The 15,793-nt window shown below is 35.1% G+C and overlaps 1 protein-coding gene across 9 annotated transcripts in view; it reads right to left on the bottom strand.

Moving 5' to 3' along the window:
* FAM184A (family with sequence similarity 184 member A) overlaps window positions 1-15,793 on the bottom strand; it is a 72,835-nt gene that overhangs the window by 24,790 nt on the left and 32,252 nt on the right. For all 9 annotated transcript variants that reach the window (XR_007777186.1, XR_007777185.1, XR_007777187.1 and 6 more), the window contains exons 4-9: window positions 15,249-15,430; window positions 14,390-14,587; window positions 10,945-11,067; window positions 7,769-7,930; window positions 5,829-5,954; window positions 5,494-5,640 (exon numbers count right to left, since the gene is read on the bottom strand). Coding sequence is in view for 6 of the 9 variants with exons in the window: in XM_050972742.1 (XP_050828699.1) it covers window positions 5,494-5,640; window positions 5,829-5,954; window positions 7,769-7,930; window positions 10,945-11,067; window positions 14,390-14,587; window positions 15,249-15,430 (938 nt within the window). In the remaining 3 variants the exon portion in view is untranslated. The remainder of the gene's footprint in view (window positions 1-5,493; window positions 5,641-5,828; window positions 5,955-7,768; window positions 7,931-10,944; window positions 11,068-14,389; window positions 14,588-15,248; window positions 15,431-15,793) is intronic.

The following is a 15,793-nucleotide window of genomic DNA, read 5'->3' as shown; positions in this document are numbered from 1 at the left end:
AGCTGTATTAACTTGTCAAAATTTTTAACAGTCAAAGCAAGCATGCTCCTTTGGAAAAACAGGTATTTACAGATTGAAGAAGAGCTACAAAACATTACCCTGAACTGCATTCCAGGGTGCCCTCTGCTCTTTTCTCCCTCCTTGGTATGGCTTTTCTTTTTATTCATTTGGATTTCCACATTTTAGATTTTTAAGTGTTTTTTAAACCTTGCCCAACATCTCTTGCCATCCACTAGATGTCATGGTAGGCTTACTAGTATTATTGAATACAAGAATCACCATAGCAAATTAGGAGGGAGTTATTTGAAATTTACTTCCATTCTGTTTCTGACAGACAAGCCTTTAGACAGGGTGTTCAGGACAATATCAAGTGACAGGGAGCTGAGTAAAATGATTCTGTGCTGAAAGTTTATCTCCCTTCTTTCTGGAAACTGATACAAGGTATGTTCAGGTTATTTCTTGTAAAAATTTCCAGCATCCATTTAACAGCAAATCTTCTAATGCAGGAATTACCCAGGCTGTGGAACAGGCCAGTAATCCTTGTGCTGGGGAAAGAAAGCAGAGTTTCCTGATTTTGTTGAAGTGGATGCACATCAGCTCTGCAATAAGCACCTCTACACAGGCAACTAAAGATGGAGAAGTAACTGGTTCTGGATGATGCCTGATCAAAAGCCATTTATAAATGTGCACAGGAGCCCAGGGACTTTTCTCAGCATTCCATCAACAGCAGAATAATCAGGATTTTTAGACCAGTATGTCAAGACTGAGCTTGTCATTTCCTGAAAACTACCATTTGAATAATAACTACATCAGAAGGAAATATTTACATTTTGATACAAGTCAAAGTTTCTCCTATTTAGTTTGACAGTTTAAAAAGGAGCATGTCATCACAGAAACAAACTCTGAAGAGGAAATCTCAACATATTTTTCAAAAAAGGAGTCTTTGCAGTAGGAAAAACAAACAACAGCTACCAAAACATATGTAGTATACTTTAGTCCAGTCTTGCTGTACTACTTCTGGTATTTCCCTTAATAGAAGACATATTTTTGGCGTGAAAAGTTGACAAAGTTAAGAAAGAAGAATGTCACATGTGCTTGGCCATGTATGAAGCTACTTAAGAATGGGAAAGCTACATATGGGAAAAAATAATGACAAAAACATTTACTTTACTGGAGCATTTTACTGAAAAGTAAGGAAGACAGAAGAACCAATATTTACTCAAATATAGAAAAGTTCGTCCACAATGAGAACCCTTGATTCTGTTTACTGAAAAAAACATATCACAAGAAGAAACAGATAAGAAGAATACAAATCTTAACCTGTATGTTTCAGTACCCAGAAATGAAGGTTGCACAAAACAGACAAAGAAAGAACATGCTTATGCTTTCAAAAAAAAAAAAAAAAAGGAAAAAGAAAAAGAAAATTCCAGCTTTTTTGGCCTTGGCTGAAGCTTTCTCAGCAGTAAAACATTTTTAAGAAAAGCGTTAAAACCCCATTATAGAGCTAAGAGGAATGGAAAGGAGCAAGCATAGCTGAATTCACTGCATATTTCATTATGAAACCCTTGAATGGTGCAATTTACAAGGGAAAAAGGAAAAAGCACTTTCTTTTTTGTCTTCTAGAATAATTTTGTGTATCAGAGATAAAAACTACACATTTGGTCTCTAGACTATGATCTAGTTAAATTACCAACCACATTTAAGTGTTGATGGTGCTTTGCAACCAGCAAGAAAGTGTTTAAGCATTTAATCAGCTGAGTAGCATTTCATCTCAAGAAGACTCTTTTATTCATAACAAAGCTATACTGTTAGAATAACAATAACCCTACCTGCATTCTGTGAGGGACCATTTAGCATTACTGGTATGAAAACAAAACTATTACCTAGCTTTATGCAAGAACTAGATGCCACCTCTCAAACATGCAAGAAATAGAAGTGGGAGAAATTTGTAGATCAGAATAACATAATTTTAAAAACTCAAATCAGCTTAGCTTTATGGGCATAACTTTTTTGATTGAAACTGTTTGGGTTCTTTTTAATTAACATTTTTATCTGTGTCTGCTCATTCAGCTTTCCAGCACCAGCCAGCAGTATTCCCAGTTGGGCATACTCTACGTTGTATTTTTCTACAGTTTAGGTAGCTATATTCAAACCTGTTTTTTCAGCCCTTTATGATTACATAACCGTTTCTACACTTCAAGATAGGAAATACACTTCCTTGTAGCTTATTTTAAATCAAATCAGAGATGCACCAATACATATTAGAAAATGGCACCTGTATTGGTGAGCATTTAATTTCTGAATTCAACCTTTATACAACTAAGTGGTGAATCTCGAGACACTTTCTCAACACAAAGAACACACATCAGCCACATTTGTTGTCAAATCAGGATTCACAAATTTTTAGCACAGACCCTGGTCTTGTATTGCTTTGATAAATCATTGTATAATATTACTGGTATATAGCAGACCACTATTTCAGGTGTAAAAATTTGAATTGCAGAAAGAGAAGCTGGATTCCCTCTCTTCCTAATTTTATACAGGCTTCACAACTTTCAAATGGGATTTGAATACATCTTCCCACAAATTAAAACCAGGGTGTAACAAATCCACAATTTCACAGCACTACTGCAGTATCTCAGGCAGTTCTAGTTCAGGGTAGAATTTCTAAAGCATTCCAGGACCTGCTTATTTCAGTACCTTATCAGTCCTGGAGGAGGAGACAGAGGAGCATCCTTATGGAGCTTGTGGGTGACACCAAGCTGGGAAGAATAAAAGGTGGAGGGCAACGCAGTGGAAAGGATATCATACACTGAAAAAAAATTGGCTGCTATCCAGAGGGACCCATCTAGGTTATAAGTACAGGCTGACAGGAACCACACAAAATTCAGTAAAGACAAATGCAAGGTCCTGGACACAGGAAGGACCAAACCCATACACCGGTCCATACTGGGTCACAGACCTGCTTTGCAAAACCTCGTTGACGGTAGACTACACATGAATCAGCAGAGTGGTGTAGCAGCACTGAGTGCCAGCAGCACACTGCACTGCAGCAGCAATCAGTAGTTTGAGGGAAGGGACCAGTGCCATCGACTTGGCCCTCACTGCACATCACCTGGAGGGCATATTCTGTCTCCTCCTCCAGCTCATTCAGCTTTGGTACAAGACACATATTGATAGACTTGCTCATATTCAGTGGAGAGCTACCACCAAGAACGCTGGGACTGGAACAGATATCCTTCTGAGGTAATTCTGTTTGCTCAGGCTAAAGAAGAAATGGCTTTGTGGGACTTAATACTTTTCCAGTACCTAGGAGAAAGTGGACCCAGTCTTGTTACAAAGGTGGACAGCAGAACAATGAGAGACTACAATCAAACTGAAACAGAGATGATTCTGCCTAAATAGAAAGAAAAAGCTGACCATGAGGATAATTAGGCAATAACTGAGATTATTCAGAGATGCTGTGGAATCTTCATCCTTAGAGATTATTCAAGAGCTGACTGGACAGAGCCCTAAGCAACCTTCTAATTCAGTGCTGAATTCAGCCTCCTGAGACCTCTTCCAGTCTAAGCAAGTCTGTGATTCTGTGATCCAGGTCACTACAACTCTCAGAGACTATGTTTTGTGTACTGCAGTCAGAAGAAACTTACTAAAAATCCATTTCTCCAAGAATTAAGTTATTAATTTCTTACACTATGGTCTGGAATTCTCTCTTTTCCAGCTGTAATGGATAAAATACAGATTCTTACAGAGGGAAAGCTTAATTCCCTACTACCAACACTACCTTTTCAATTTCTGTTAAATACCTACCCAATTCAAACAGCGGTATGGAAAGTCACAGCTGGATTTAAAAAAAAATATATCTCACAGGCTGTTAATTTATTTGCATACAGTTCTGATACAGTAAAAGATATGAAGAAAAAGAAAAAAAAACATTTTGCATATACCTTTTCCTATGTCCGAAAATTCTCTTCTAAATTCTCCTTACTACAGTTAGCTTTCTGATTCCAAAATTTCTTGCACAGGCAGAAAAAAAAAGTTAACTTGTAACACGGTAATTTTCCATTCCGAAACTGTAGGTTAGATTTAACATGGTATTTTTGAAAGGCAGAGATAAAAGTATGTTAAAACTATGTAAAGTTAAATAGACCCCTTTCAAGACAAAATGCTATTTACAGGTAGAAGTAAAGAAAGTAAATGAAACTTGGGTAATGTGAAATCAAATCAAAGTAGAATCAAATGAGTCCAATTCTCTTTATGCCCCAGTAACAAGTAACAGACCAAGAACTTTGAAAACCTCCAGCTTTTATGAGCCGAAACCACAAGACTTGATGAGCTTAAATTCCCCCATCAGCAAAATATATTGTGACATGCTCCTGTGATAGGCTGTATAATCAAATGTGTGCACTTCCCAAATTAGACAGCAAATTAAAAGTCATCCCACAATAAAACCCTGAAATCACTTCAATTCATTTCAGTCATTTAATGAGTTCCAAAATCTGTTACTCTTACTTTAAAGTATGTTTGTTCATTATCAGCTATTTCTTCAAACTGGAGTCGATAAAACCAGTTCTACAGCATTTATGGTTTGGAAAAAGTACAAAGCAAGTATTTTCTTTGAATTATCTAACATAACTGAGATGATAAATAAGAGTTACCATTAAAAAACCTCAGTATTTGTCGCCCTGATTTTGTAAAACTTTGTAAGCCTTCTGATGTTTATATTCTCTCAACAAACTTTCTCACACACAATTCTGTAAATAACCTATGTTTTGCATTCTTTCATGGAGGTGGAGAGAATTGATGGACCCTTGGTCTGTCCAGTGGCATTGGAGAGGTGGCACTGTCACCCTCCAATCCACTGTCACCTTTGGAAAACTATAAATGTTGGAGTCAGAAAATAAAGGTGCTCTCTTTTGTTCCCCTCGAGAGCAGCAGTGTCTGTGTCATCATTTCGTGCCTTATCTCGACAAGTATTCACACAAAATTATCCCCAAAAAATGGCCAAAATCACTTAAGACATAGCTGCTATAAATGTGTCATAGAAACTGAGACACATTTTGTTTTCTCAGAGACTTGTACAGTGTTATTCTTGTACACAGAGGGGATTATTACTTTTGTAAAGATAGGGGATACCTTTAAATCCAAACAATTAGCATTGGTAGATATTTAACAGCACAAGTGAGCAGACAAAATCAAAACAATCTTGTAGTGAAGAAGTGAGACTATCAACATCCTCTCCCTCCTCCCCTCAAAACTGTAAAAAGTTTTATTCACATTCAGTGTAAAGAACAACATTCACATAACTAAAATTATATCCACATATTATTAAAATATGTAATCATGATTAGGTTAAAAAGTCCTATGCTAACAAATTTCAGTTAAAAGCCAGGTATCACAATTGATTTAATTTACTTAATCCAGTTGGTATTAGGACACCAACAATTAAATTGTAATGGCTTTCCAAATCCCAAAGACACTATAGTTAGTTACCTGGTCTAAAAGATCTTCGACCTTTTTTTGCCATCCATCCCTTGCTGCATTTTTTTCACGTTCTTTCAGCTGCAACAACTGAGTCATGGCTGCCTTCTTGTCCTCTTCATGCTGCAGCCTCAGCTCTTCACGAAGCTTATTACATTCCTGTCTAAAAACAAAGGACAGATAACTAAAATACAGTGGGACCTTGTGCAAGAGGTACGAAAGAATTACAATCTCAGTACTAATTGGGAAATCTTAAATAACAGAAACATTTGCTTTACATTTCATTTGATAGTACATTTGCATATAATACATAGTTCATTTATTAATAAAGACTAAAAAAATAATACTTGCCGAAGATTTTCTGTCCATTTTATTTCCAAGTCACGTGCCATTCTGTCAACTTTGAACTTCTCCTCTTCTCTCATGGCAGCAATCATTGCCTCATGCTGTTGTCTCTCCTGATCTAGTTCTCCCTGCAAGTACAAACTTTACAATAGAGACTGATCAGCAGCAAAAGTGTATTTCAAACATTAAGTGAGTGTATTTATAATAAAAATATCAATTACAATTGACTCATAAATTTGAACTACAATTTCTTCAGTGTGAAATTCCTAGTTATGCACAATTAATGCTTATACATCTCCTGATATTTCTTATTTGTGAAACAGAAGTCTGTATTCCTATAAAAAGCGATTTTCCAGTAAGTCATTCTGCAATCTTTTCAGATACCATTAACGTTGAATCACACAATAATTTATGTTACAAAGAACCTCAAAAGGTCAACAAGTCCCCTTCACTGAAGGACTTACTTCACACCTAAGCGTGTGGCTTAGGTCCTTTGTAAAGAATGCTTTGAATTTTATTTTTAAAATTTTTTAGAGCATCATATATCCAGTATTTGAATTTCAAAGTGTGAGCTATCCGTATGTGATACAAAGTTCAAAGTTCATTTCTGTTTCTCAAAAGGACAAGCCTGCTAGAAACGAGGTTTCACAGTCTGAACACAAGGAACACCTTTAAAATTCCCATCAATTTCTGCTGAAATTTTACTATACTAGAATAGGTAACACCTAGAAATACTACTTACATGACTGTTGTTCAGCAGTGCTTGCTTCATTCATGAAGCAAACATAACCCCCTAAATTGAATTAATAATTTTTAAAATGAGACCTTTTCTGCAGCATTTTGATAAATTTTAAATTCTGTTAAGATAAATTTTATTGCCAGTAATCTACTATATATGAATATTTAAATGTTTTAATAGGTGAAGAGAGCAATAGTGGTTAATAATAACATTTAGAGACATTTTAAAAAACATATAGAGAAAGTTATAAACTATAATATTGTGCACCTCTAATGACTACAGCTGAAAGAAATAAAAAAAATATGCCAATAATCTGTTTCAGGTTGGTTTGGTTAAAAAATATGAAAACATGTTAGTGAAGAAAAAGTATAATATTTGCTGCTCTATGTCAAATACTTCTGTGATCTTATAAATGTACATTCTTGACTGAGGAAACAAAAGGGAAATGTTTGCTCAGTATTGCAGTCAATAAGCTATTGACAGACTAACTGACAATTCTATTTCCATCTAAGCCAATTAAAATGACAATATACTTGTGCCTAGGCAAATTAATTGCTTAATGGTATAAAGTGGTCACATTTTCTAGGTGACAGTCTGCTATCCTTACAGATATCCTAGCATATATATAAAAATGATTCTCAAGTCTTTCCTGAATTTCCAAATTCGAGCCTGAAATGAAGACTGTGCTAATTTTCCAAGGAAAACATGGCATATATGTATTCAAATAACTCATCAAAAAGATTTCTGTGAATTTCAGAGTTAGTAAGCTCTGGACCTTGTTTTGTATCATGACATGAACTGTCTGGAATTGCAAGTGTTAACTCATATTCTATCATAAAATTCTATTAAAGCCCTGAACATATTTTGTATGGACATGTTTTGGCACCTACAACTTACATTAACCATCCAAAGATATGCCTGAAGCACTACCTATTAAATACTAAAAATGTTCTGAAAACAAAAAATACCCACCCCGAAAAAACCAACCACTAAAATAAAAATAAAAAAACCCCAAGCCCCAAAAGAACCTATCCTAGTTTCCATTTTTTAAATTTTCTTCTCAAAATAGAAATCTCTTTTAATGAAGCCATATGAGGCTCCTTCTGTCATGGGCAACCCATAACACTTCTAGCTATTTTAAAAACAAGACCAAAATCGCCCTAACTGTGCTTTGCACAACTTATTCTCCAACAGCATGGTTACCTCAACACTATACAGCGAATCTGTGGTCTCTCGCAGTCTTGCTCTAGTTAATTCTAGTTCTTTCTGGAGTATTTCCTGAGCTTCTTGAAGACTGGAGATATGTCCTTCTGCAGTCCCGAGGCCTTGCTCACTTTTTCGTACTAGGTCTTGCAGACGACACACCTGTGACATTACAAAAAACCCTGTAATTTCCACAATTATTACTAATGGGAGCCAAGCCATCCTGGTGTTTTTCAGTATTTCCTAATTCTGACCTAGAAAATTTTTTAGTTGCACTGCCTATTCTCCTTTATTATCATTTAATGCTTCTGTATTTAAAAACAAATTCCTGTAATATTATAGAAGCAAAGACCCAATTAAAGGATTTCTGCCAGTAAAAAAATATATGTAATGTTTTAAGCAAATTAATGAGAAATATTTAAAAATACATAAACTCTAATCTAATATATAATTAACTTGTGCTAGGGTTTAAGTTTGTTTTCAGATTGCTACCTGTCCAGCCTGTTTAAAACTCAACCTAGCAACTGTACTGAAAATGTAATAATCTCCTTAACTGCTATGTAACAATGCTCTTTTTTTTCTGCCTGTTTGTCCTTCAGCTTCCCACCTGTAAAATGATGATACTACACTTCTTTGCTTCAAATAAAAATATGAGAGATTGAACACTGTTCACCAGCTACAGGAAGGAAAAAGATTTTAAGTATGTAGGTTGGAAGAACAGAAAAATGGGAGGCAGGGAGGAACAAAGAAAAGCAGTTAACTGGAAGCGCGTTTTTTGCCGAAGCAATAGTCTATCCTATTGCCTTTGCAGGTTGAGATAAATTCATTCACAATGCAACAAGTGTCACAAGAAAACACTAGCTTTTGGCTTACAGGCATGGACAGGTAAGAATTGTAACCACTCTTCCTGTTTGTCAGAATAATTACATACACATACTGTTTATAATACACACAGAAACACCCCCTCTCACTCCCAGAACTCTCTCCCTCTGTCAACAACCTGTGAAGTGTTTAAAAAGTGGAACTCCTCCTTTCCTCTCAGAAAGGAACCCAAAATTTCTTTGGCATGAGAGATCTCAGTGAAAAACTCCTGCAAACTTGTCTCTGTGCTCCTTTGAGTTATATTCAAACAACCAGTAATTCCCTATAGAATATAGCAGTGCTACCAACATGACAAACTGTCCCCAAACTGTGTTGATATCCTGGTAGTGCACTGCTGTCTATGTATCTGACAGTAACAGCATATGAATAGCAGTCCTGTAGATCTAAAGGATATGGGAGCAGGCAGGAATGCCACTCATAGGGCTTAAGATATATTCTGCTGCTGACAAACTGGTGACAGAGGCTGTTTAAAATGATCCTTAATAACATCATCAGAAATCCTTTGCATGGAGACAGCAAGCCCTTAGATGACTGTGCCAAGTGATACAAACATATCGATATTCTAAAAAGCCTTGGCTGGTCTACAGTGAAAGGAAACACATCTACAGAGTGAACAGCCAGTCATCCTGAAACACACATGAGAAAGCCACTATTCTGACTTAACCCGAATTCCCAAAAACATCTCTGGCAAGTAGTCAAGATTACACTGTTCTTAAATAGCTTAGTACTAGAAGCAAGCCTAAGGAGGCTTGAATCTTCCCCTCATCCTTCAGCTAAGATAACTGCCACCAAAGTCTGTCAAAAAGAAAAGAAGATGGCATGGGTTCAAAAGCAGCTTTCTCAGCAGGGAAGCTAGAACTGAGCTAGCATCCACAGAAAGCAAAGAATACAAGCCTACTGCTAAGTGACTTCTGTAACTTAAAGCAAACAAAAAAAAGTAAGCAACAGTAGCAATGTAAGGGCTAAGCTAATGACAACATCACAAGGAAGCTTCTTCTAGGTCAGCAAAGGAACTGAGAAACTGTTGTTAGTTGTCAATAGAGATCTAAGGCCAAACTGTGGTTGCAACTAAAGCCCCTCATTCACGTGCTCAACATAAACATAGTAATGAAATAAAACATTTCTCCTCTGTACTATATGGAGTGGATTTACAAACCAACCCCAATTTATTGCCTGTATGTTTTCTCTCATTCTTTCACAATGCAAAATATATGGTATTATATTTATCCTGGCAAAGGATTGTATATAAACTCGAATATTGGACATATGTTAATACATATGGAATATGTAATTTGAATATGTTAATACATATTTTCATAATATATACCTTAATATATAATGATCAAATACATTATAATCTTTTTAATACAGTATTCCATCAATATATTAATAATACTGTTATATATAATATATTAACAAATAAAATTTATACTTTTGGAAGGGCGACCTTCCCCATTTAGTATCCTAAAAACACGCAGGTTTTTTCCTTAAGCTAGTTTAGTATTTGTGCAATTTGCAAGTCACACTTGCAATGAGACACTTGCTTCTTTCCAAATGTTGAACAGTATAGAAAGCAGTAAAGAAAAATGCTGTTCCAAAAAAAATACTTAAATTCATGTTTAAGTCTCTCAAAGCACACACTAAAATCATGCATAGGGCTTGCTGAACAATAAAACTGATAAAATATGTTCTTGAAACAAGGCAAAAGTTCCAGAGAAAAATGGTTTGATGTTTTTGATATCAGTAGAATGTACTTCTAGTATCAAAATATTGTATTGGGAAAAGGCTGTGATTTCCAACTAAAAAAAATTAAAACTTGTCTTGAGATATGATACATTTAATATCAATTGCATATATCATGACATAGCAAATAATTTGGGTGTTACTAAAAGTATTTCATATCATCTTTTGATGAAAATACATGAAGATGATTTGCAAGTCAGGAAACTGACCAGAATTTATGGTATGTTAACCATAACCAAATATGAGTTCACATGCAGTTAAATTTCCCTCTCTCCTGATGTATTTTGTGTAGAGGTCTATGTACCTAATAAGAAAATAAAAATAATTAAAAATAAAGAGCTGTTTACATCAGCTGTTTACGTCTCTCTTCCTTTGTTAATTTTGTAAAGGACAATAAAATCATTGCTCAGAAACAGACAACTAACTTGCCATGTTTTAAGAATACTCCACTCTAAACAGAAGTAAGGCATTAAACACTCAACAGCATGGGCCTAGAGTCTAAGATCACTATTGATGAGATGTGGTAGTGAAACAAGCAAGTTAGTCCTTGCCTCCTGATTGGCAGAAGTCAGCTTCGTCGTCAGCTCCTCCTTCACGTTTTCCAGCTGCTGTCGGAGCTGATTCTTATCATCCTCCAAATGCAGCTTCTCCTTCTCAAACTGCTGCTCCAACTCCTTCAGAAACAGGAAGGATGGAAGAAATATTCAATACTTGCCATAGAGTCATTGCAAATCTATCACATTACAGATCTACCACAAGGAAATTATTCTAACTGGCATAAATACTTGTGATTTCAGCCCTTTCCTGAAACTGTTAAAGCATGAATATTTATTTCCTTTTACAACAAATGTAATTTTTCAGTTTATTTTATAATTTAACATCCTTAAATCACAAAATAAAAACTAACAGGACTTTCCTCAATTACTTCTCAGTTATAAAAAGTTTTAAAAAAATATCTACTTTCACAGTTTTTCAGTCTGAGTTGAAAAAAGAATTTTTCATTTTCTAGAAAATAACCCTGATAAATCTGCATGTCTTTAGGCTGATGGGTAAATCAGCCTTTACCCATCTATTTCCTACAAATAATCCCCACAGGAAAGAATAAATCTTAAAATCCAGATTGAGCTCTGTGAAGTTTTTTAGAATGTTACAATTAATTAAAAAAAGCCCCACACCACATATCTACTACATTTGTATAGAACAAAATTACTTTTTAAGTTTAACTATATAGAAAGATTAAAAAAACACCCTTGTTTCCATCAACCTTTATGGTGTAATAGCCAAATTCTCAAAATAACTGCTGGATTAATTATATTTCGCTTACATGAGCCTATGTTGTGTGTGTGTATCTATACACACATAAATGTTAGAAACTTTATTTAATAAATGTTAGAAACTCAAATTTTTTAAGCAAAATTGTAAATTTATACTTCAGCCTTATTAATATTCTGAATACATTTTCAGAAGAACAATTTCTTTCACAAGATACTTTAAAGGAAACATGTTAAAATTAAGAATTTTATTTCAGTGAAATATACTATATTTCAGTGAAATATGCTATATAGCTCATAATACTGTGAAGTTTTCAGGAAGAAAATTAAGGTTTCCAAGCAAGGTGCTCCAGAGTCATGCCATACAAGGCTTCAAGGTTTTCTATGGAGCTAGAGGCTCTTTAATTAACACCTTCCTAGGGGCTCAGCTGAAATGCAAGGCTTTGTATCAATTCAGTGCCTCTGCACACACCTGGTCTCAGGTTTCAGAAAAATCAGTATTATCTCAGAAATGCCCATGAAAATACATAGACCAGAGCCAGCCTGGAACAAAAAGCACAGTATTGGTAAAATTAGGGGAAATAGGGAGAAAGAACTAAAGCATTAAAGAGGAAAAACAGTCACTAAAAGATATAAAAGTCTAAGGAAACCCAGGTTTCCTACTGCAAGACAGCAATGTAATGTCAACCCAGCCAACTCAAAGAAGCCACACAGGCCAAGTCTTCTTCACCCAAACCCAAAGATGCCTCAAGTGTTTTGAAGGGGGTAGAAAGCACATTAAACAGTTTGTTAGTTCTAGCACTGCTTTAGGCTATGTGACAGGCAATAAATGATTCTTGCATACACTGCCTGAATGATCTCTTCACTCATGGTAGATGTTGGTCAGAGTGACAGAACTGAGGGTTACACTGTCAAAAACTCATTACTAAACAAGGTAAAACTCAACAAGTGCCTGCCTTCTTCACTGGATCCACATGAGTCAACATGTGGGATAAATGCTCCTTGCTCAGTGAAACTTGATCAATTTGTCTTGTTCATGCTGAAATCTGCTGTCTGCAAAATCCCACTGGTGCTATTTAGACCCTATTCTGATAACAGAGCAATTATTTCTCTGATGATACTTGTCAGTACAGCTGTGCAGTACTGCAAAATTATTAGCAACTCTATTTTCATAATCCTCCAGATGCCATTTTTACAGCTCATTTTATAGATGGAAATACTGAAGCAAAAAGAAATATTTGAGCTATTTTTTGAGTCCTACTCTAATTCTGCTGAATTCTCTTCTGTTCCCCAGATGCATTTCCCAGGCTTCTAATCCCAATGAATCCTCATGTCCTCTATCCCAAGGCTCCTAGTACCATGCTTCTTCCTCATACAAAATTCAACTCTGCTCCATGTTTAAGCTTGGCTGTTTTCTTCCTTGGATTACTTGATCACCACAGCATGTGCTTAGTGAGACAGGTTTGACAGAGGAGACAGTGAAATCTGCTTAGATTTAACATCAGTGAAATCAGATTAAGACTGAGATCTCAATTCCCAGCATCTCTCCATAGCTAGTTTTTCCTTGTTAAAATAATTTCATATTTCTCATACTTAGAGAGAACTATTTAAACTAGTTTAAATATTGTTAATAGTGTTCCCTATTTAAACTAGTTTAGTGATTTAAGAAAAAAAGTTTGTGATCTCCTTTTGTTTTATTCTCCACATTATTTCAGTTACAAACAAAACAAAAGAAAAAGAACCCCATATCTTACTGAAATAAAAGAAAAATATACACAGAAACCCTAAGAGACATTGTCTTAATAACAGGCATGTTTAAAGTTTTTTAAAAAGTAAACGTGAAAGATCAGATGCATATATGTCCGAGAACTACTTCTATTACTGGGTGACAAAAAATATTTTGGATTTATTAAAAATTGACCTAAGAAACAACATACTAGTAGAAAAATTTACACAAAGAAACCAAATCTGTCTGAGATGCACATCACTAACTACAACCATGGTTCTTGGTATGTTTCCTGTGAATACATCAAAAGAAATATAACAAATCCTCACATTAAACATTTAATCCTGTATTTCCTGTGCAAGGCAAAAATTTGTGTATAACACACATACAATCAGATTAGGAAATAATAATTAAAAAATGGCCCTCTCATCTTGAGAAAGAAAAGGCCAGATTTGTGAAACAAAAAAAGCCTTTCAGTTTCAGGATTCCAGTCAAAGGTAAATGTATAGTTGCTGGAGAGTGAGCTGCTGTACAGCGCATAATTTTATGATGCATGCTTAGAACAGCTGTTGTCATCTTCAGAGTACACAGAGTGCTTAATAAAATATCAGTCCTAATAAAATATCTTTCTGTACTTCTGGCCTGTCAATGAAAACTGTAAATAAATGCTATAATAATATAATCTTTCATCTCCTTCAGAAGAACAGATCTTGATATACCAACCCTTCTGAATATGGGTCACAAATTCCAGGAAAATAAAACTATTATACTTAAAAATACATTTGTATAAATGGAGAATTTATCTTCTGCATGTAGAGAAATGACAGTACAAGTGCTTTTTTTCTTCCATGGTATTTGTTTTTTCTAAAGGCTAAGCAGTTTTTTCAGAGACCTGCAGGTAATTCCAAATTAAGTTTGCCATAAAACAAAACTATGCAGTACAAGATGCAAACTGTAACAGTTGCTTTTTGTTTGATTACTAAGAAAATAAGAACATACCATCTGCAGTTTCTTCTTATCCTTATTAGCGTTACTGTGTGCAGCCTCAATTGCAGTATGGTGTTTCCATGCCAATTCTTCTAAGGTCTTGGAATGAGCCTCCTTTAACTGTGCAGCCTCTCCTTCCAATCTTGCTTGTAATTTTACCAGCTCCTTCTCATAATATTCACGTTGTGTTTCCCTTGCTTCATTTACTTTCTATAAAGTACAGGAAAAGAAATCTATTCAATGGTAAAAATCTGAACAGTAGGAATAAAAAAAATACAAAAACATTGCTGATGACATAAATCTGCAAAAAATTAACTTCCATATAAAACAAATTGAGCAAACACTAAGCACTGACTATGTGATTCAGTAACCAAAAGGGTAATTTTAAAAGATCCAGGCAAAACAATACATACTTATTAAGAACCTAATTTTTCCTCTATTTAATCTGGCAAAACAACGATTGGGTATCAAGCCTATAGAGAATTTCTGTTTAGTATTTTCAAACACCTTCAATGCATTTTCAGCAAATGGCTTTTTAAACTGTTCTTTAATTATTTCACATTTGTCCTTCCTCAGACAATTTAGATACTAGGCATATACACACAAGGTCATAAATCAAATTAAATTTTTAGAAGATTGTCCAAAGCAGTCTGACTGCATTGGACAATCTTCTAACAAAGAAGCATTTCATCTTCCCTTTAATCTCAGTTCACACTCTACATTAGTCATTCTTTGTTGCTACATGAGATATACTTGAAACATACTGGTTCTAGTCTGGTCATATCAAACAAAAATTAAAGCATAATATTTTGTTTTCTGAGAATCCTAGTGCTTTTGGGTTTATTCAACTAAAGCCAATAAGCTGTTTAACCTTCTCCAATGCCAGAATTTGCTGCCTTTGTCGCTCATCCAGACTCTGTGTTTTGCTTTGTAATAAATTCCTTTCCTCTTCCAGCTGGGACAATTTTTCCTTTAATCTAGACTTTTCTGATTCCAAGTCTCTGATTGTAACTTCTTGAGTCATTTGAGTAGCTTGAAGCATTCCAATGTGACCTAAAAACAAAACAGCTCTTTAAAACCTCATAGCATTGGTTTCATGCAATTGAAGTGCACATTTATATTCCAGTAATAGTACCACTTTAGTGGAAGCTTGCATATGGATCTCCCTTGCCTTTACTGCAATACTAATCTTCCTCTCCACTTCTCACTTGTTTAGTTTTATTGTAAAATGCCCAACAACAGTAGAGCATTTGGTGCTGGGGCATCTTTTGCTTCAATTTTCCTTGTTCAAAGTTGCATCTTGACTCCCAAAGGAAAGTAAAGTAGGCAATTCTGAAGAACTGATCCCATCTAAATCTGCATATTTCTATCCTAGAATAAGATTGACAACAGAAAGCACAACACTGATGTCAAAAG

This window comes from Serinus canaria, chromosome 3, assembly GCF_022539315.1.
Source record: "Serinus canaria isolate serCan28SL12 chromosome 3, serCan2020, whole genome shotgun sequence".
NCBI classification, from domain to species: Eukaryota; Metazoa; Chordata; class Aves; order Passeriformes; family Fringillidae; genus Serinus; species Serinus canaria.
This window is presented reverse-complemented; position numbering and strand designations above follow the sequence as displayed.